The 22313-nt window shown below is 37.6% G+C and overlaps 2 protein-coding genes across 2 annotated transcripts; one reads left to right on the top strand and one right to left on the bottom strand.

The window, feature by feature from the left end:
* Window positions 1–1643: 1643 nt before the first annotated feature.
* On the top strand, window positions 1644–2977 carry LOC110869997. The gene is made up of 6 exons (XM_022119194.2): window positions 1644–1703; window positions 1883–1969; window positions 2052–2189; window positions 2275–2397; window positions 2471–2716; window positions 2787–2977. The coding sequence occupies exons 1-6, from the start codon at window positions 1689–1691 to the stop codon at window positions 2913–2915; spliced, it is 738 nt and encodes a 245-aa protein (XP_021974886.2). The 5' UTR covers window positions 1644–1688; the 3' UTR covers window positions 2916–2977.
* A 6785-nt stretch (window positions 2978–9762) lies between these two features.
* Window positions 9763–15382, bottom strand: LOC110872859 (putative late blight resistance protein homolog R1B-14). The gene is made up of 2 exons (XM_022121748.2): window positions 14636–15382; window positions 9763–12177 (listed from the first exon to the last, which is right to left on the bottom strand). The coding sequence occupies exons 1-2, from the start codon at window positions 15055–15057 to the stop codon at window positions 9972–9974; spliced, it is 2628 nt and encodes an 875-aa protein (XP_021977440.1). The 5' UTR covers window positions 15058–15382; the 3' UTR covers window positions 9763–9971.
* Between the last annotated feature and the right edge of the window lie 6931 nt (window positions 15383–22313).

Here is a 22313-nt window from a genome sequence, read left to right as displayed (position 1 = left end):
ACTTTTAGCCAAGTTTTAAATTTATAAAACACGATATTCACTAACACTAAACACACATATGGGCAAGTGCACCCATCGTGGACGTAGTATAGTGTTGGTAAGATACCGAGGTCGTCCAAGGACACAAGAGCTTTTAATACCGGTTTATCCTCAACGTCTAATCAAATAAAAAAGTAAGAAAAATGTTTTTAAACTAAGAAAATAAAAACTAACTAAATGCTGAAAAATAAAAATAAAATAAAACAGATAGACAAGATGAATCACTTGGATCCGACACGTGTATTAGTATAACCTTTGATTATTTTCGCACTTTTGCACTTGTTTAAGAGATTATCTTAGTTATTGTAGTAGGCCCCTCTTTTGAAGGCGACGTTACCCTCAACCCAGTAGTTTGAGTCAGCAAGGATACAATCCTAAAGGGTCAGATTATTGAAAGATAATGAATTAAGTTATTAATGCAAATTGTGGTAGGCCCCGCTTTCGGCGGTGACGTTACCCTCGGCTAAGTAGTCTGAGTCAGCAGGGATACAGTCCTAAATAGCCGGGTTATAGTATTAATAGTAGTTAACTTATGAGGGGGTCAAAGAGTTTGGATCTCCGCCATCCAATACCTATGGGCATTGAAGGAGATCCTACTAAATTTGACCCAGGTCCCAAGCAGGACCTCTAAACGCTGAACAACGGCAAGATTCTTACCAAACCGTTCCCTTAACCCCCGACCAGGTAGCCAACATACCTCCATATAGACCGTGGAGATATGAATGGTGAAAATCTTTTATTTTATATAGACAGTAAAATAATGCCAAGACACCACGGACAAACGATAAGGAAAGATCACCTTCAACATAAGCAACTAGTTATTAAAGTCATTAATACAAAACCAAATAAAAAGTGCAAAAGATTGAAAATAAAAAGTATTATACTAAACACTTGTCTTCACCAAGTGATGTAAGAGACTTAGGCAAACATGGCCTTGATTGTCAAGAACTCTTACGATCAATCTTGGATCCCGAGACGACTCACACACTCTACGATGGACAATGGATGATGGTGGTGGATGATGGTGTTATGGTGGTGGTGGGTGGTGGATGAAGTGTGAGAGAGGTGGTGTGCCAAGGGATGAGTTGAAATGAAACCAAGCACTCCTATTTATAGGCTGAACAGAAGGCTGGGCACGGCCCCGTGTCCACTGGACACGCCCCCGCGCCCGTCTGACACTCTCTCTCCTCATTAATTGTAATTCGCAATTACAATTAATGCGCCTGCTGTACTTTCACCACGCCCCCGTGCCCGCTGGACACGGCCCCGTGGTGGGCAATGGAAGCTTCTATAAGTTTGTCTTTTATGCTGCTTCTTGGGCACGGCCCCGTGCTGGCTGAGCACGGGGCGTGTTCAGACTTCTGCTTTCTCTTCTTTGCTCTGGAGGATGCTGTTGAGGGTCCGGGCAGTCTACTTTTATTCCTTTTCTTGTATTTATGCTAGACTTAGTTGTCTTTTTGCTTCTTTTGTGAATTTGAGCTCATTTCATCCTGAAAATACAAAAGGAAGACAAAAACACTCTTTTTCCAACATTAGTACTTAAAAAGGGTTAGTTTTATGCCTTAATTGATGTGATTTATATGTTGCATTTTACACACATCACTGCACAAGGACAAACTTTACAAATATGTTCATTATCTGCAGACAAAATGTCACAAACACAAGTAAGTGACTTATTTTATTAGCAAATTAATACCTTAATAGTTTTCAAATGTTAACCATTGTTAGCTACCATAAATAGCAACCTATTTATATAAATTTACCATGTGCATTACAATTTTAGAAATTTTCCCTGTTTTATCGAATCGTGTTATCTGTATTGCTTCCTTGTTACATTTTGTAGGTAAATTCTTTGGATAAACATGACGGATCAAAGCATAAGGCCAATGCTACCGCATCTAAAATAGTGCAAAAAGAAATGGCACCAACGGTAAGTATGATAATTTCATTATTTTTTTTATAATTTCCCATGGAATTATTGATATTTCATAACACATTTATTTGAATTGTAGGTAAAATCTATGAACAATAGTACTGGATCAAAGGACAATACTAATGTTACCACATCTAACATATCAAGTAAAGTACTGCAAACAGAAGTCACTTCTCATGCTAACAGTTCTAAAATGGTGCAAAAAGAAATGATAACGGTAAGTGTTTGACAATTTCGTATTTTTTATAGTTTTTATGTGTGATTGTTGATTTTCTATAACTTAATTAATTCAATGTTTTTAGGAAAATGTGAAAACTAGAAAAAAAGATGTTGTGTCTACGCAAGAGACTTCACTTCTTGGGACATCATCGCAGTTGGAATCACAAGAAAATATACATAATACACATTCAACAAATGTCCTAGAGGTATGTGTTACGAAATACATATTTATATTGATTTTAACCTTAAGATGTTAATATAAAATATTTTTTTTTGTAGATCAAGTGTACTCTGTATACTATAAATATGAACAACTGTGTGGCTTATGGTACAATTCATTTGTCAATGGGAAAACAAAGCATTCATGGAGTTCCACTACAAGATAATTGCTATAGAGTTTCTATTGATAAAGTTGTAAAAGAAGCAGCATTTTTACCGGTAGAATCATGTGAGGTCAAAAGAGTTGGGGATGCACTAAATACTTTTGTTGCTTGGCCAAAATACCTTGTCAAAACTAGCCAAAAGGTTTGTTCTTTATTAATATATGATTAACTACTCTAGCTATTGATATTTGTTTTCATGTTTTTTGCTTCAGATACCAAATCTATCAAGCATTCAAACACAAAACTCTACAACTCAAGTCGCTAAAAAGCAAAAGATATGTTTTACAACGCTAGATGGCATCAAAAAACAGGGAGCAAGAAGAACAAGAAAAACACTTTAAACTAGTACTTATTTTATGTTTACAATCATTTCCTTTTGCAACATTTGTAGATAGTTTTTGATTAGAAGTTTTGTTTTTGGTATTATCATGCACAGATTTTGGTTTATTAATTTTAATATTATTTGGTTTTAGGTCTTCTCATGTTTATTATTGTTTTTTTATTATTTGGATATACATGTGTGGCTAAAGGTTAGCCATAAGCCACACTTAAAAGCACAAAAGTTCATGTGGCTTTACATAATCATTAGCCACACCATTGTCATTTTATCTTTTTGTGTCACAAAATCATAGTAAACGTTATGTAAAAACAAATTATGTGTGACCAAAGATTAAACAATAGTCACATAGTAAAATTACAAATTTTCATGTGGCTTTACATAATTACTAGTCACATCATCGTCACTTTGTTTATTTTGCCATGACGAAATGTTAGCAATTGTCATGGGTAAAAAAGATTATGTGTGACCAAAAGTTAGACAATTGTCACATTTAAAATTACAAAATTTCATGTGGCTTCACTTGATCATTAGTCACACCATCGCCATTGTGTTTATTTTGGTGTGACGAAATATTAGCAAAAGCCATGGGTAAAAAATATTATGTGTGACTAAAGATTACACAATAGCCACACTTAGAAAGAAAAAAAATTTCATGTGGCTTTACATAACTTTTAGCCACACCATCCTTATTTTGATTTTTTTTATGTGAGAGAATGATAGCATCTGTAATGCACAAAATGAATTTGTGTGGCCAAAGGTTAGATGATAGCCACACATAAAATCATAAAGTTTTATGTGGCTTTACATAATCATTAGCCACATTATCCTTACTTTATGTGACGAAATGATAGCAAATGTCATGAGAAAGTAAATTATAAGTGACCAAATGTTAGCCATTGCCACACTTAAAACCACAAAACTTCATGTAGCTTTACATAAACATTAGCCACGCTATCATCACTTTATTACTTTTGTGTGACGGAATAATAACATATGTCATGTGAAAAAAAAAATGTGTGACCAAAGGTTAAACAATAGTCACACTTAAAATCACAAAATTTTATGTGTGACTAAAGGTTAGACAATAGTCACATATAAAATTACAAAGTTGTTTTTAGTGTCTAGAAATATTTTTTAGCCACAGTTATAGTAAACAGATGTGACTAAATAATAAAACGGTCACACTTACAGTGAGTTCATGTGGCCGTTCCAAACATTTAGTCTTACTTAATAAATGGAATGCTTAATTACAACAACTCTTTTTGCCACATTTTTTTAAAGTTATGTGGCTAAAACAAACTTTTAAGTGACTATATAATAGAAACAATCACATTTACAATAAATTCATGTGGCTGTTGTTACCCTTTAGCCACACTTATTGTACATAATGTCTGATTTCCAGCAAGAGATAGTGGTACCCTTTAGCCACACTTTAAAGTTGCTACGGCCACTAAACGTGAATGTGGCCGTATGATACCTATGATAACTGGACCTTTGGTCACACTTGAGTTGAAAAAAAAGTGTGACAAAAGGCGTATGGTCACTCTTTTTTTGTGTGGCCGTAAGCCTTTTTTGGCGTAGTGTTTATCTTAATTAAGTGTATAATAAATTAATATTAAATATTATTTTAGAATCCTTTTATTTTTTTCTAATAAAATAGTATCCTCAAATTTAAATTTTAAGATATTTTTAAATAAAATGAATTAGTTATCACGAAAACAAAATTTTGTATTAATATATTATTTATTTTTATTTTCATTATTAAAAAACCGTTATACGATTTTATTACATAATTTATAAATCAAATTGTCAGAATTGTTACCAACATTTTATCACTCAAATGACTGTCGATTTAGATCTTTTCAAGAACAATCTCCGCAATCACCATATCCAATGTGATGATTAAATATAAAAATCATATATAGGAGGTTTCATATAATTTTTTTATTATTTACTATATACAATCTCCGCAAACACTTTATCCATCACGTATCGAGTATATCGATTAATTTTTTTAAGATATAACTTTTTTATAATTTGGTATATAAATTTAGATTTATTCAACGTGTAATACACGGAGTTTTCTAGAGATATAATTTTTTTTATTATTTTATATAAAAATACGTTTATTGTAAGACCCTTACTTGGTTTATGCGATTTTTATAAAGTTTTCGACTTTAATTGTGTAAATCCGCTTACACATAATTTACAAAATACATATTCCTTAAAAACTTTTAAGAAATAAAACCATTCAACATTTTATAATTTATTCGCCATTAAAAACGTGCCAACGAATCATTACGCGGAAGCTTGAATGCTTGATAGTGTTCGGTTCTTCATTGAGCTTGATCGTCCTCCGGTTCCGTACATATGCCTACATTTAATAAAAACATGAAATGAGTTAGTTATAGGGAGTTTATAATGTGATTTAAGAAGTTCTAAAGTCAAAACACATCAAACAACAAAATTTTGCAGATCTAGTAGTCTCTTGCGGGCCGCGACCAGGAAGACAAAGACTCTCGCGGGGCGCGAGAGTCGTCGCGTGTCGCGACGGTAACCTCCTTCGTTGTCGCGTGGCACGAGGGATAGCTTTTTCCAGCGAACTTGCAGCTGCAATGCTGCATATTTCCAGAATTTATGATTTTCACTGAAACAAGCATAGCTCTTTCAATATTTATCCGATTTACGTCACGTTTCTTCCTACGTGATCGTAATTCGATTCTCCATTATATGGAGTTAAAATCCGACATCTGGATTAACAAAATTTGAGACTTTTAAGCCTTTGGCTTATTACCTTTTTACCAATTTTGACCCGTTCATGATATTTATCAAACAAAAACTAATTTGTTGCATACAAATTATCATGAACCTCATCTTATATCAGTTTCCTACTATTCAAGGTCCAAACCAAGAGTTTCTTACGTATTTTTAACCCGTTTTCGCTCATATGCTTATTTTGACCCATTAAGAGTATTTAAGCATATTTTAATCACAAATCGCTTTCATTCGTTTCTAACTTCATATTTACACATTTCTTATCAAATCATCTTCCACCACAACTATATTTGTGGTGGATATAATGTGGTGATCTATATATTCCGAGTTTTACACCTCGGATTATCATTTTACAACAAAGACTCATATAGAGTCATTTGACCCGAAGATTCACATCTTTTGCTTTTTATACTTACTCTAAGTATTTAGTTGATCTTAAAACTCGTTTCCAAACCACCTTTAAGGGTCGTTTGATCAATTAGCTTACAAGGGCATTTTGGTCACTTTTAACCCTTCTTTTACGACGCAGGACTTTTAAAGCCATGTTTGACCAAAATCCCACTTTTAAAACTATGATCTTGTTTGAAAAGTCATTATGTTTTCAAAACACAATGACCATCATTTGAATCATTTGGTTTACCTGTTAAAGTAACCAAATATCTATTTTTGACTTCATTTAACTCTCATTGAACCTTACGTTCTAAATAAGTAGTTAACCTATTACATACCTGGCTCGGATCAAATATATTGACCCGTTTTAATACATTGCTTTAATAATCACTAATTAATAGCGATGCAATTATCCTTCCTCTATTCACTCCTGTGAACATAAGACTCGACAATATTCATTAATCGATATTTTCAAATGGTGATATCTTCACCATTTGACCGGTTTAGTCTAAGTGACCGTTTATCGTTGCGAGATGAGATTTATTACCATCTCGTCTACATTATTCGCTCCGGTTTATACCGTACGGTCATGTTACTTATAAACTATTTCATAATGCTTTTGACCCATTATGACTTACGCCATAAAGTGTCTTTCAAAACTAACGGTTATTGTCAACACGTGACCAATTCATCGTTTTGCCCTTATTATATATTTTAGCTTACCATTTAAGGTAGCCATTAAAAGTTCTTATTCTATTCATCATAATATGACTGAATACTCAATTTACTCCTTTTTAACCATTGTTATGATTTCTTATCATTTTCGCTTATTTTGTTCTGTACGACTACACGTCGGAACACCACTTTTCAAATGTTTAATTATCTTTCTCGTAATTAATACGATAAAAGAATATTCTACGAATTAAGAATAGTGTAAGCTATACTTACCTTGCATCCAAATTATGCTTTCCCTCATACTAGATTCGTTTGGCCCACTTCCTTCCCAAGCTTCCACCTAGCTTGTCAAGCGTCAAGCTATCATCACAATTCGTAAGATGGTTAGAGTAGTCATTATCAATCACGACTACTCCATCTTACGGGTTTTATGTCGAAATTATCATTCGATCATATTTTTGGTCATTTTGACTTTTAAACGTCAAACTGCCTATTGAAGAAAGTAATTACACGATGTAGATCAACTACTCGTTTTATTACTTAATCAGTATCCGGTAAGCATCATTCTTATGCTACCGGTTTAATTACTTATTCAATCAAGATCATGTAATCGAATTTCATCGAATTAACACAACTTTAATCATTTTTAACACATAATGATATCATACATCATTCAACATGAATATATCATCGATTTTCATCTTATCATACAAAACTTACTTCTTAGCAAGTATGAGTTATATACTTAAACACCTAAATCGTTCAAGTATCATCTTATTAATAACAGATATGATGATTCGAACCATAATTACATCATCAATTTCATCATATGATTAAAACCCATTTATCCTAGTGTGGCAAATTAACTATACATCATAATTCAGCCATAGCTTCAATAATTCATCCATAATTCGCGATTATGATGTTTCTTCAAATTTCACAACTTCACAAATCATCAAAATTTTACATACCTTATGATCCCCTAGCTTGGGTGATCATTAATTCATGTTCAATTTTGAATTTAAGCTTCGTTTAAGCTTTCAATTTGATGGTTTTGATGAAATTAGGGTTTTTGGCGCCTGGGGAGCTCTTCTGATCGAACAGGGGTCTAGAACACACATACTGTGTATTTAATTTTTTTGTTTAATTCATTTTTATAATACAACTTTCAAGTTATCCAAATATGGCCCCTCTTGTTTGGTTAGTTATTAAGTAGGCCACAACCTACTTATTTCTAACAATATTCCCATTTATTAACTAGGTTAAACATTCCTAGTTAATTTATTGGGTTCGGGGAATTTATGACTCGGTTTATTTTAAGTCCCTTTAACGCGGGTCTTTTATAAACTTTATTTCCTCAAAAGCCTTTATTAAATTTTTATTTAATATTAGGTTTATTTATTTAAAATCTTAATATTCACCGGGTTACTTTTACCACTAACGATACTTTACCCGTCTTTTAGTATTAACGTGGTTTGATTATCAAACCCGTTTTCGGGGTGTTACATTTATTCAAACCGTGTAATACATATGGTTTTTAAAGATATAATTTTTTTTTATCATTTGATATATAAAATTAGATTTGTTCAACCAATGTAATACACATGGGTTTTTTAAATATATAACTTTTTATTATTATTTAGTATACAAAATTACATGTATTCAACCCACGTAATACGTGGGATTTTTTAAAGATATAACTTTTTTTATTATTTAGTATACAAAATTACATTTATTTAACCCATGTAATGCACAAGGTATTTTAAGATATAATTTTTATAATTATTTGTTATATAAAATTACATTTATTCAATTCAGGTAATAAACGAGGTTTTTAAAGATATGTTGTTTTATTATTTAGTATATAAAATTACATTAACGAGGTTTTTAAAGATATATTGTTTTATTATTTAGTATATAAAATTACATTTTTTTAATCCGTGTAATACATAGGGTTCTAACCTAGTAATCTATACATAATAATATATAGGTTGAAGCTTATATTTTGACTAAATCAGAGTAACAAAAACCGTATTTGAGTCATTTGACCGTTATATTTAGGTCATACAACTACATAATCTTTTGGACCATGCTTTGCTTACAACCTATACCCCACGCTCGATTGTAAATTTAATAATGTAAACCCTTTTGAATTTGAAAAAAAAAATTAGAATCATACTCAGGAAAAGATTGAACTGACTCGTTATATATATTATTATGAGAACATGTATCCATCCAATATATTGATGTCAAATGACTCCAATGCAATTTTGTGTATGATGTTATAAACTGAAAGTTAAATGTATATTTTGGATGTAGGTGGGTTTGCTCTTGTATTTCATATTAGATGTTTTGATCACAAAATCTTGCTGTGCAATATCTATTCACATTTCACAATGTTTATTAACTTGGCATGGGCCTTAGGCAATGGAGTGAATTTTTAGAAACTTCCCATAGACTTAACACTTGATTCGTATCAAAATCTTTGGTAGTTGGGCTTAATGTTGGGCCCAAAGCCCATCGTCGTGGATTGGTAGTTGGACTTTTAAGAACGTTTTGGTATTTATTTATTTTTTTAAACGGTGAACTTCATGTATAAGGTTACCACACTCTCTAAATCGGAGAGCTCCGTGTTACCTCACTTTGTCCAGACTATGTTGTCTTAACGGGTCCACGCTGGCTTCAAATTTCATCTGGGAAACTATACCGCCGGCTCTTGACAGTCGTTGTGTCACCATAAGAGCAGAACTCTATATGGCGTAACACACGATGGGACGAAAACCCGGTTGGGCTCGAAAATCGAACTGACAACCTCACACAAGGCATAGTCCAATCCTTCTTTGCCTATATCCACCCCAATATGACACAAGTGGAGAGATTTTGGTGTAAATTGTGTAGGATAAAATATTTTAATCAATATGGGAAGTAGGTTTTAGTTTTGTTGATTACATTTAAAATGTTGAGTAAAAGTACTAATGGTCTAATGCCAGGTTCATCTTCGAATCTAGTCTGGTCTCAATCTCTATATGAATAAAAGAAATGGGTCACGTTGCGCTGACCCAAAAATACATGCTGTATTTTTTGTTGTTTTGCAAATGAATAAAGTACAGCATGACTAACAAACTAACAAGAAGTTAAAATTAATAAAACAAGCTTACTTCTTGAGGGAAAACAACAAGCTTAAGTTACACCTCTTACCAGTAACATCAATTAGACCTCAAGTTTGAGTGTCTTGATCAGGAGGGAAAACAACAAGCTTAAAATTCTTTTGAATCGAACGCGCTGAAGAAATTGCTAAACGAGAAGTCCAAGACAATTCCATAAACTTAAGAGTCGATATGTCCCCTAGACCCGAAGGGATAGCGGCAAGCTGTTCACAATGCTTCAAACTAATCCGTTGAAGTTGAGGAAATTGATAGCCAACAGCCTCCCAATGCACCAAATCCGTCTTCCCAATTTGAAGAACTCTCAACTGAACAAAACCACCATCGGGTGTCACCCATCGTTCCCCCACAAATGCATTGTCCCCAAGTTTAAGAACCTCGAGCGCTAGAAGCTTTCCAAGAACCGACATTTGCTCCCATTCGAGCATCGTGTCGGACAAGGTAAGTTTCTTTAGCTTCGGTGGGAACTTATACCAATCAGGAAGAGCACGCAACTTACCATCCAATGGTGAAATCGGGTATGTGTCGTTCAACAATTTCAACTTCTCGAGATGACTTAATTTTGCAATATTATCGAACTTACAAATACCTTTTTTCTCCTCCAAAAGCAATGACAAGTTCCCACGAATACCGAGCTTTTGTAGATTTGGTGTTCGAGCTAAAATTACATCGGTACAACTATTCGGTGAAACTTTAGACATGGTTTTAAGGTTTTCGTTAACCAAAGGATCTTTACCACCCTTTCTTGAGTTAGAAGACGGGGTCGGCAAAACACTAGCCGCACTTGTGTAAACATGCCTTAACTGTAACAACTTCCATAGATCCGCTTTAACCTCAATTTTACGAAAGTTTGTCTCGACTATTAGCGTTTGTAGGTTCCAAAGATTCGAGATGGCTGCTGGAAGAACTTCAAACGTCCCTAGCAACGCAATGTACCTTAGATGAACGAGTTGGATGCTTGGGAATCGAGAGAAACTAATAGGGAGAACATCCAAAACTCTAAGCAAACTATACGAGCCTGGGAAGTATGTTATGAGGTCGGAACGCAAAACTGTTTCTTCCTTACCATAACACAAGAAAGACCGAACGTGTGAAGAATCAGGCTTGGTAGAAACATAATCCGAGACCCGAGAATGAACAGAAACACGACGAAAGACATTTGGATCAACCAATTTAATCATTGATGGTTCCAAACCTTTGATTTCTTTAAAAAAGTTCTCTTCTTCGGCTTGTTTAACACACATATCATGCAACATATCATGAATCCGACATGTTTTAATCCCACCATTAGCCCTTCTCTTTTCAACCAATATCAAGTTTCGATCCACAAGATCCTGCAAGTTCTCTTCCGCCATTTCTTCTGCACTTGCGTCTCCAGTTCGCTGAATAAACCCCTCAGCAACCCAAATATGGATCAATTTCCATACCGGTATCTCAAAATCTTCTGGAAAAACACCAAAATATAGAAAACAAGCTTTCAAATCATAAGGTAAATGATTATAACTTAATGCTAACACCTCCATACATTGCTCCGGCTCCATAGCTACATAAGTATTCACCTTCTGCTCAACTTTCTCCCATGAACTACGCGCTTTATCTTTCTTCTTCAAAATCCCCGCAATCACCACAATTGCGAGAGGCAACCCGTAACATTTTCTTGCGATTTGCTTCCCTAAATCCTCCAATTCCCTCGAGCAACGTGTTCCTTTTGGGAACACTTTCTTCTCCAAAAGCTCCCAACTTTCATCATCTGTAAGAAACCGAAGCTGATAAGGATCAAGACTCGTGTTCGCGTGTACTGCCACATCTTTGTTTCGACTCGTTATCAAGATTCGACTACCATTTCTGTTATTGGGGAACACAATTCTCAAATCATCCCATGCCTTTTTAGTCCAGATATCATCTAAAACAATTAGATACTTCCCGTCTTTCAATCTTGTTCTAAGTTCATCAGCTATTGTCTCAACACTCCACTGTGACATATCTTTATTTTCTCTTGTAACATCGTACAAAATTTTAAGAAACACCTCACGTGTGCTATAAACTTGTGAAACATAAACCCACGAACGGATGAAAAACTCGTATTGTACGGATGAATCATTGTACACTTTCTTAACAAGAGTGGTTTTTCCTAACCCGCCCATGCCTACCACGGATATCACCTCCAGCTCATCTGTAGCCGCCTTGAGCCACCCGACAACCTTTTCGGCTTCTTTATCGAAACCCACAACGTTCTCCTCCTCCACAGACGGAGGACACCTGAAATGTAGAGTTTAGTAGTAAAATTAGATAAGAGTGTATTCAGGGTTTTAACGGTTTATAGGTCAGACCGTTACTAACATTTTTTGTTATTGAAAACCATAATCAAACTGTTGAAAACTAAAATTAAACCGTTACTAACGATTTGGCTTCAGGCTTAAGACTTTTGGGATGTTTGGGACTTTATACAAGTTTTCCAAAACTAAACAATGATTGGAGTGGTCGAGTCGATGTTTGGTATAAAACGTAAACCAAACCGTTTACTATGGTTTAAGTTTTTGAAACCGACTGACCAAAAGTTAAAAAAGAAACCACCCGTGAAACCAGACCACCACCGATGACTAGTTTGGATGATTTCATAGTTTAAACCAAACCGTAAACTAGGGGCACAAATTCTTGACACGACACAAAAAGAAAAACAAAAAGGTTTTAGGTTGACTAACACAACTTGTTTAGAAAATGGTTAGTGTTCGAGTTGACCCATTTAAAAAAACATGTTGGATTCAGGTTGACCCGTATAACAAATGGGTTGCCATGTTAACCCGTTTAAATAGTTAAAATAAAACCATTACAACATTATTTCATGGTTGTAAAAATCCAAACTAGCCTCTGATTAGTCGCTGATTAATCACTATTCGGAGGCTCATCAAGTATTTTTTTATCTAATCAGCCAATTAATCAATTGGCGGTCAACGGTGGTGAAATCCAGTTCTAATTAGCCAAAAATGGCAGTCTAGCGATTCCTGCCAGACTTTTTACCAAAACCTGCAAATTCCGGCAATTAATCCTATCTACTAGAAAATATGGGGTGTTAAAACATGTCTACTTAAAAAATACATATAAAAGTACATGTATATACACATAAAACTGAAAATTACATATAAAATCTCAATCCGATTATTCCTGATTAATCCCGATTAACTTCTAGTAGTACCCCAACAGCCTGTCTAGCGCCTAACTATTCTTACAACACTTGCTTTATGTTTGTTTTTTGTTTTTTTTTTTCCATTTTCAAGATTTTAATTTTTATAAAGAAAAACTATTAAACACGTCATCAATAACCCCTTTGCAATCTAACAACCTATTTATAACGCGTAATATATAGGTCGGGTTGCACATTTCAACCTGACAACCCAACATAACACGACAGAAACCATACCATAAACAACTTGGAGAGTTAATTGCCAAAATCGCCCCTGAGGTTTGAGCACATTTGCCATTTTCGTCCAAAATGACACTTTTTTACCATTTTGCCCCCCACGTTTGTAACTTTTTGCCATTTTCATCCAAACAACTAACTTAGTTTATTTTTTCTGTTAAGTTGAAGGATATTTGGATGAAAATGACAACTATAAACCACAGGGACGAAAATGGCAAATGTGCTCAAACTCTTTTTAATTTCTTTATTTAGTTAATTTTGTCACTTTTTTTTTGAAGGGTGACTTTCATTATGTACATGGACCATTAGTCACCGGGTCTCCGTCAAGGACGGTTACCCGTCAGCCCAGCATTCTCAGACGCGATGTTCTATCGGGCCCCGACTGCCGCTTTGACTGACCTTCGCCTGGAAACCATACTGCCTCCACACGAGAGACTCGCTGGGGTAACAGCTGGGTAAAACCGGGTTGCCCTCCGGATCGAACCATGCCTCGGTAGGAAACGATCCATCATTGGGACGACCCCCCCCCCCACAATATGCCGCAGCCGGGAGTCGAACCGGTGACCTCCAAGGAGGAACCGGCCCAACCAACAACTTGGGAACCAACTGGGCTGGAAGGGGGTTTCAGTTAATTTTGTCACATATATAATAAAAAAGAATATACATGCAATTTTTATATGAAAAAAATAATAGTTTTGTCACATATTTTTTTATAAATTTTCATCCAACCACTAACTAAGTTAAATTTTTTCTATTAAGGCGAAGGATGTTTTAAATTTTATAAATTAATACAAAAATATTCATAATTGTATTTAGATTAATTTATAAAATTTAAAACATCTTTCGCCTTAATAGAAAAAAATTAACTTAGTTAGTGGATGGATGAAAATTTATAAAAAAATACGTGACAAAACTATTATTTTTTTCGTATAAAAATTGCATGTATATTCTTTTTTATTATATATGTGACAAAATTAACTAAATAAAAGAAATTAAAAAGAGTTTGAGCACATTTGCCATTTTCGTCCCTGTGGTTTATATTTGTCATTTTCATCCAAATATCCTTTAACTTAACAGAAAAAATAAACTAAGTTGGTGGTTTGGATGAAAATGGCAAAAAGTTACAAACGTGGGGGGCAAAATGGTACAAAAGTGTCATTTTGGACGAAAATGACAAATGTGCCCAAACCTCAAGGGCGATTTTGGCAATTAACTCCAACTACTTGGAACACAAATAGAAATATTTGCCTTTTTTATAAAAAAAAAAAAAAAAAGAAAGAAAGAAAGAAAAGGAAAAACCTGATAAAAGTTTCTGTCTTGTGGAACACCTCGTTTGCAAACAGTTTATTATCCTGGATCTCCTTGACACGGCTTCGTATATCCTGGATTTCTCTCCCTACACTTCGTAATTTCATGGAGTAATCTGGAATATGAAGCGCTTTCACGAAATGGGTTCGTGATTTTTGAACAGATGCGTGGAACACGTACATATCCACAATGTCTTCAGCTTTGTACACTTCGATTCGGATCCGTCGAACAAGTTCTTTCACAACCGCGTGTTTGTTCCGGCTCTCCGTGGTTTCTTTCACGAAAGCTGCCAGTAGACGGAGGTCGTTGCATAGAGAGTCCACTTGGTCTTTGACACTTGAGATTAAGTGGGCGTTGTAGACCAGAAGTTGTTTGAGATTGCCTAACAGGAATTCTACAGCTGCATCTGCCATTGTTGGGATTGAGGATTGTTGTTACTGAGTGGGTTTAGGGAGGAGATGATTGAGATCTTTAATAATTGGATGTTGATCAACTTTGGAATCTATGTTGATTTGGGGAAAATTGGTAGTAGCTTCCTGGCAAGTTCATCGAGTATTGACTTGTTAAAGTTGAAAGTCGTCGATGCAAGTGGTCTTTGATGGGACCGAATACTTTTGTTTAAGGAAATAATATATTAAGAATCAAATGCAAACTAGTGGCAGAAACGACAAGTTTTTTTTATCAATAAGTTGGTTAATGTTTCCTTGGGATTAATTTGCAAGGTTAATCCTACACTTGAATCCAAGAAATCGAATTATGAGCACCAGGTGTTCGACATATTGCCAACACTCCAATCCAAAAAAGAAAAATGGAATTATGGGCACCAGGTATTCGACGTATCACCTCAGAAAATTGAATTATGGTGTATGCCACCATTGGGCGTCTCCCCACCGAGCAGACCGACATCTAACATGAGGTAAACCACGTGTCCTAGAGTAAAGTGGGTAGTGCCGGCGTTTGATTCCCAGATGTCCACAATACATTCTCAGTGTCTCACCTCCTTACCACCGAAGAGGAACCATGTGTTAAACTTAGACAATCCACAATAAGAAACTCAAAAATCATTACAAACGTGTCTAGTAAGTTATTACATCCATTTTAAAAAGTAACAAAACCTATCAAATAAAAAAAAAAACCTTAAAACTATCACGACATCATCATGTACCACTAATTATCTCTCGATATATTAATATATCGAAGAACATATGAGCACACCACTAGTCTATTTTCCATGTTTTTATGGAAAAACAAACACAAAAAATATTACATAAAAACATGTCCCATCATAGCAAAAACACGGTGATTTGGCAAAAACGACTAAAAACATCTCTTAAAACATCTATTGTGGATGCTTTTATGGAAACACTTTACCTTCCTGTATAATGGCAGCTTGACACCTGTTATTCAGAAACCAAATTTGTAAAATACAGACTGAATAAGAGTGTTGAAAACATAATAGTGAAAACTGAAAAGGAATGTTAACGTGTTATGATAATGCTTCTTATTCGATTAGCAGTGATATAGAACACATTACTTGTCAACAACGTTTCGTTATCTTAACATTCTATATACTAAATCTCTAGTTAGGAGAAAAGTGGAACTTTTTTAATACCAATAGTCCGGTCATGGACATAGCTTTGATCAAATAGATCGAGTGAACCGTATTATATTTTTGTGTTGTTATTTTTCTCGTACTTGCACTTTTCTAGCTATTGTTAGGGGAGGCGGGGTGGAAGCCAATATCTCCGTGATAAATGAAGTCCACACGTGACAAATGCAAAGATACAACCGCCACCAACATTGTTTAACGCGTGAATCAATATTTGCGTGGTAAAATTCACACGTGATAAATGGAAGGATGTGAGGGGGTGTGAGGGTTTATTGTTGGGTGTTGTGAGTGATGACCATTGCCACTAAAAAAAGGTTGTGAGTGATGGAATAATGATTGATGAAATGGCGGAACTTGATTGGATGTTGTGAGTGACGAGTGATCACCACCCCCTCCCCTTTCTTATGTCGCAACTCTAACTCAACAAACCTATTAGAGCATTTGGGTTCTTGAATTCTATTAGGAACTGATGACGGGGGTAGCCCAAGACCAAATAAAGTAACCAAACATATAAGTGCTTAAAAGGTTAAACGGTTCAATGGTTAAAAAGCTGTGAAGTGGAAAAAGCGAGAAGGGAACAGTAATCAATCACATCCGAGCTCACTCCACCAACCCACGCTCGCAAAAACAGAGCAGGTCTGCAATACATGCTATTACCCAGGGGTCCAAAGCCTTCAACCCCAAAAGGGGAAACCCTCCAGTGCAAACAGGTTCCACTAGTCTTGTACATACCATTTGAGGAGATGTCTTCCCCTATAAGAAGACAGCTCTTTCACCTCAAAAAGACATTCCAAACCGGAGAAAGATTCCTTCATCTCTGGTCATTCATAAGAGTACTTGCTTCCAAGTTACTCCTCGCCATATTCACCACATACATTCTGTCTGCTTTTGTTTCTGGATTCGAGCTTGTCTCGGAGAAAGAACCTCAAAGCAAATAACAACTACATACTAGTGAACCTCCTTCCACGTTTTGCAAACGTGGGGGGACCCCGCGACCTACGTTAGGCAAAACTGAACCCTTCAGCCTTTTTGCCTAACCAACTCAGCTACCATCCTCGGTCTCGTGTTTGTTGCATCAACAAGTTGGCGCCCACCGTGGGGCGACACCGCTATTTCTTCTCAAAAAGACCTAGTAGTGTAGCTCTCTTCACTCAAAATCACCATGTCAGAAAGTGGATCCCCGGGAGAAGTGAACCAGATCCCTAACACTTCTACCCCGGGTGGTGGTCAAGCTCATACGGCTATAACAACACCGTTTTCGACTCCGGGGAGTACACCCGAGTTCCTTACCTTCAACACACCAACCCCATCCAGATCCGGGGCTCCGTCTCCCAACGTCGGTGTATCAGACACCCCAGCGCGTGTTGAACTTACCCCCGAGGGGGTCGCTAATAATTTCCTCGAGTTAAGGTCACTTCTTAACCAGCATGTGAGTAAAGAAAGGGAAAAGGGGGGTAAGGATTCGTTTAGATTATGACGAACCTGAGCCAACACTGTCTCCCGGACCACCCCAACCTCCTTTTACCACAAGAAGTGAGGCTGGTCCTAGCAACCCTTCAAACCCTCATCCTTATCTATCCACTATGACAAATCCAACGGTTCATCCTATTCTCTCTTCCCAACCAATTACTAGTGGCACTCCTCTGGGACACGAGCTAACGCTTGACCAGCTCCTACAGTCCCCGGTGACAAGCTATCCAGCTTCTTTAACAACCACATGGGAGCAAGCTCTGTCCGTGCTCCCTTTAGCACGAAGTGCTGTTATTAGCACCCCTCTCGGGGTAAACTGCTCGGTTGGTCCAAGAAGCCTTCAGGGCTTCAACCTCATACCCAATATGATGTCCCAGATGATGGCCAACTTCCCATGGCAACACTTCATTAATCAAGTGCTAGCCACTCAGGGGAATCATGGCAATAGTCACAATGTGGATACAAGACCTGAAGAAGACCTGGCTAAACCCTATAAGCCAAGCAACCTTTCATGCTTCTCAAGGCAGATAGCCGATTATGATTTTCAATCAAAAATCAAGATGCCAACCCACATCAGAACGTATGATGGGACTGAAGACCCCGAGGATCACCTCCAGATCTTCACTGGTGCTGCTCGAATAGAAAAATGGTCAAATGCTGAATGTTGCCTAATGTTCATGCAGACTCTTGTTGGATCCGCCAGGATCTGGTTCAATGACCTACCTGCTCAAAGCATTCGAAGCTTTGATGATCTCAGCAGGGGTTTTCTGGCGAACTTCTCCCAACAAAGGCGATACGTCAAGGACGCAACAGTAATATTCCAGATAAAACAACGCGACGATGAAAGTCTTCGAGCATTCATTGAACGATACAAGAAAGAAGGACTAACCTATGTAGGGGCTAACGAGAAAATGAGAGTGGCCGGCTTTATGAACGCCATAACCTCTAAATACCTCACACGAGATTTCAACAAATCTCTGCCCAAAACCTTGGAGGAAGCCCTTGAAAGGGCCGAAGCTCACATTCGGGGAGAGGAAGCTGTAGATATCAAGGAACAAAGGAAAAGAGGGTCTGGCTGGCGAAGCAACAGCCCAGCCAGAAAGAGAGGAAACTTCAACTCTTACGACAGGCGCCCAAAGGGTTCAGACCCTCGAAGGGTTGAAGGTCGAAACCCTTCAGGCAGAGACAAAGGCATGAGTTTCACTCCCCTCACCAAAACCCCTCAAGAAATCCTGGCAACAGAAGAAGTCAAACAAAACTTTAGACCTCCCAGGCCTCTCCCCAAAAGTAGAAAAAATGAGAACTCCACGCAATTCTGTGAGTTCCATGAAGAAAAGGGACATCACACCAACGATTGCTTCCAACTAAAAAAGAGAATTGAAGAGGCTGTTAAGTCAGGAGAGCTCGCCCATTTGGTAAAAGGAGTTCGGGACAAGATGGCTGAAGGCAAAGGAAAGGAAGTAAACATGGTGTATTCTGATGAAAAGGTTCCTCACAAGAAGCAGCGGTTGGAAGCCTGGGAGCTTCAGTGTGTCTGCTTTCCCCCAACGAGGAAGGACCCACTTCCCAGTCCCCTTGTGGTTGAAGCCACCGTGGGTACACTACAAACATGTAAAGCATACATAGACACGGGAGCAGCCACTGAAATCATGTTCGAGAAATTCTTCAACCGTTTAAGCGATGAGGAACGTTCAAGGCTTCAACCTTTCGGAACCTCCATAAAAGGTATCGCCGATATAACCCTGAAGCCTTTGGGGCAGATAACCCTTGATGTTCGTTTCAGCGAGGGATCGAAAGAAAGAACCCGATCACTAACCTTTGTGGTTATCAACATCCCTTCAAACTATGACGTAATCATAGGGAGGCCCGGATAATGTGCATTTTACATGGCAGTGTCTGTCGGCCATGGCACAGTCAAATTCCCTACTGAAAGAGGGATAGCAACCCTTCAACCCTCTCAGGAAGCTTACATGATCGAGGGTGAAAATTCAAACGGTGAAAAGGACAAGCAAGGGTTAGTCATAAACCCTAAATACCCTGAACAACGAATAAGGGTCAACCCCAACCTTTCCCAGGAGACTCTTTCGTACCTTGAAAAGCTGCTGAAACATCACAGTGATGTGTTCGCTTGGTGTCCTGAAGATATGATTGGGATCCCCCGAAACATTGCTGAACACGAGTTAAGAATACCACCGGATGTCAAACCGGTGGTCCAAAAGAAAAGAAGCCTGGCACCCGAGAGAAGCCTGGCAGCTTGCCAAGAGGTTGAAAAGCTTGTATCAGCCGGTATTCTCCGGGAAGTCAAATACCAATCATGGATTGCAAACCCTGTTATGGTCAAAAAAACCCGACAACTCTTGGAGAATGTGCATAGATTTTAAAGATCTTAACAAGGCTTATCCCAAAGATTGTTACCCGCTGCCGGAAATTGATCTCAAGGTCGATTCCCTCACGGGATATTCGTTTAAATGCTTTCTTGATGCATACAAAGGTTATCACCAAATCCTCATGAAGAAGGAGGATGAAGAAAAGACAGCTTTCCACACGGACAAAGGTATCTTTTGTTATCAAAAGATGCCTTTTGGCCTCAAAAATGCAGGTGCCACCTATCAGCGACTCGTCGATAAGGCCTTTGAAGACCAAATCGGTAGAAACATGGAGGCATATGTCGATGACTTGGTGATTAAGAGCAAGACGGAACATCAAATGCTTGATGATATCCAAGAAACTTTCAAGAACCTTAGAAAGATTAACATGAAGCTCAACCCGGAAAAATGCTCGTTTGGATTCGATGAAGGAAAATTCTTGGGTCACATCGTTGGAAAGCAAAGTATCAAGGCCAACCCTAACAAAGTAAAAGCTGTCCTTGAAGCTAAACCACCAAGAACCAAGAAGGAGGTTGAAAGCTTAAACGGGAAGCTTGCAGCCTTGAAGCGTTTTACCTCAAAACTAGCCGAAAGGTCTCTACCCTTCTACAAAACGCTCAAGAACTGCTCAGATAAAAAAGATTTCAGATGGACCGATGAAGCTGAAGAAGCTTTCAATCAAATGAAGCAGCATTTAGCTTCCCTACCAGATATTGCAGCACCAAAAACTGGGGAGGTCATATCGGTGTACCTTTCAATTGCCGACGAAGCCATCAGTGCAGTTCTCACCATTGAAAGAGACAAGGCTCAGGTACCCGTTTATTTTTTCAGCAAAACTCTAAAACTAGCTGAAACCAAATACCCTCCGCTCGAAAAACTTGCTCTAGCCTTGGTTCAAACAGCCAGGAGGCTTAGGAGATACTTCCAAGCACACCCTATACAAGTGGTCACTGACCAACCTGTCAAGAATGTGCTTGAAAAACCTGAGAACTCGGGGAGGCTAGCAAAATGGGCAGTGGAACTAGGTGAACATAACATCACCTATGTCCCACGAAAAGCCATTAAAGCTCAGGTCCTGGCCGACTTCCTGGTTGAAGTCCCAAACCAAACAATTGAAGAAGTAAACACCACAACCGCTGAACCCTCCAACCCTGAAGCCTGGAAATTATTCACTGATGGGGCTTCAAGCGTTGAAGGGTCAGGAGCTGGTCTAGTCCTAATCAACCCTGAGGGGCTAGAATTCACATATGCTCTCCGTTTTAATTTTCAGACCACCAATAACGAGGCTGAATACGAGGCATTGATCGCTGGTCTACGACTGGCCAAAGAAATGAAAGTCCAGAAGCTTGAAGTGTTCACAGATTCACTACTAGTATCAAGCCAAATTAATGACAGCTATGTCGCCAAAGAGCCCAACATGAGAAGGTACAAAGAAAAATCCAAGGAGTTAATGAACACCTTCCAGACATGCAGCATTAAACAAATTCCAAGGTCCCAAAACAAAAAGGCCGATGCCTTGAGCAAATTGGCATCCCTCACATTTGCCCACCTCACGAAAAAGGTGTTGGTTGAAGTGTTAAAGGCCCGGTCGATTGATGAACTGGAAGTGCAAGATGTAGTCACCGAGGAAGATCCAAATTGGATGACTCCAATCAAAAAATTCCTCCAAGATAATGAACTACCCAATGATCAAATAGAAGCCGAAAGGGTTAAAATCAAAGCAAGACAATATGTGTTGCAAGGAGAAACCCTCTATAAAAAAGGTTACCTTGCACCCTTGCTAAGATGTGTGGGTCCTGAACAAAGCAAGTATTTGATTAAGGAAGTGCATGAAGGAATATGTGGAGCTCATTTTGGAGCTAGGTCGGTGGTTGCAAAGCTCATGAACCTTGGATACTTCTGGCCGTCGATGCATCGTGACACCGTGGAACAGTTGAAGAAATGTGATGCCTGTCAAATTCATGCCCCAATCCCAAGAAGCCCCAAACATGACCTGGTTCCAATAACCCCGGCATGGCCATTCCATAAATGGGGAATGGACATTGTTGGGCCATTCCCTCCAAGCAAAGGGGGAGTGAAGTTCTTATTAGTAGCAATCGACTACTTTAGCAAGTGGCCGGAGGTTAAACCCCTTGCCAAGATCACAGGAAAAAAAGTCATAGACTTCGTTTGGGGAAATATCATCTGCCGCTATGGTTTGCCGGGTGTAATTGTCACCGATAAT

Source organism: Helianthus annuus, chromosome 8 (genome assembly GCF_002127325.2).
Source record: "Helianthus annuus cultivar XRQ/B chromosome 8, HanXRQr2.0-SUNRISE, whole genome shotgun sequence".
NCBI lineage: Eukaryota > Viridiplantae > Streptophyta > Magnoliopsida > Asterales > Asteraceae > Helianthus > Helianthus annuus.
The sequence above is the reverse complement of the archived record's forward strand: the minus strand, read 5'-3'. Positions and strand labels throughout refer to the sequence as shown.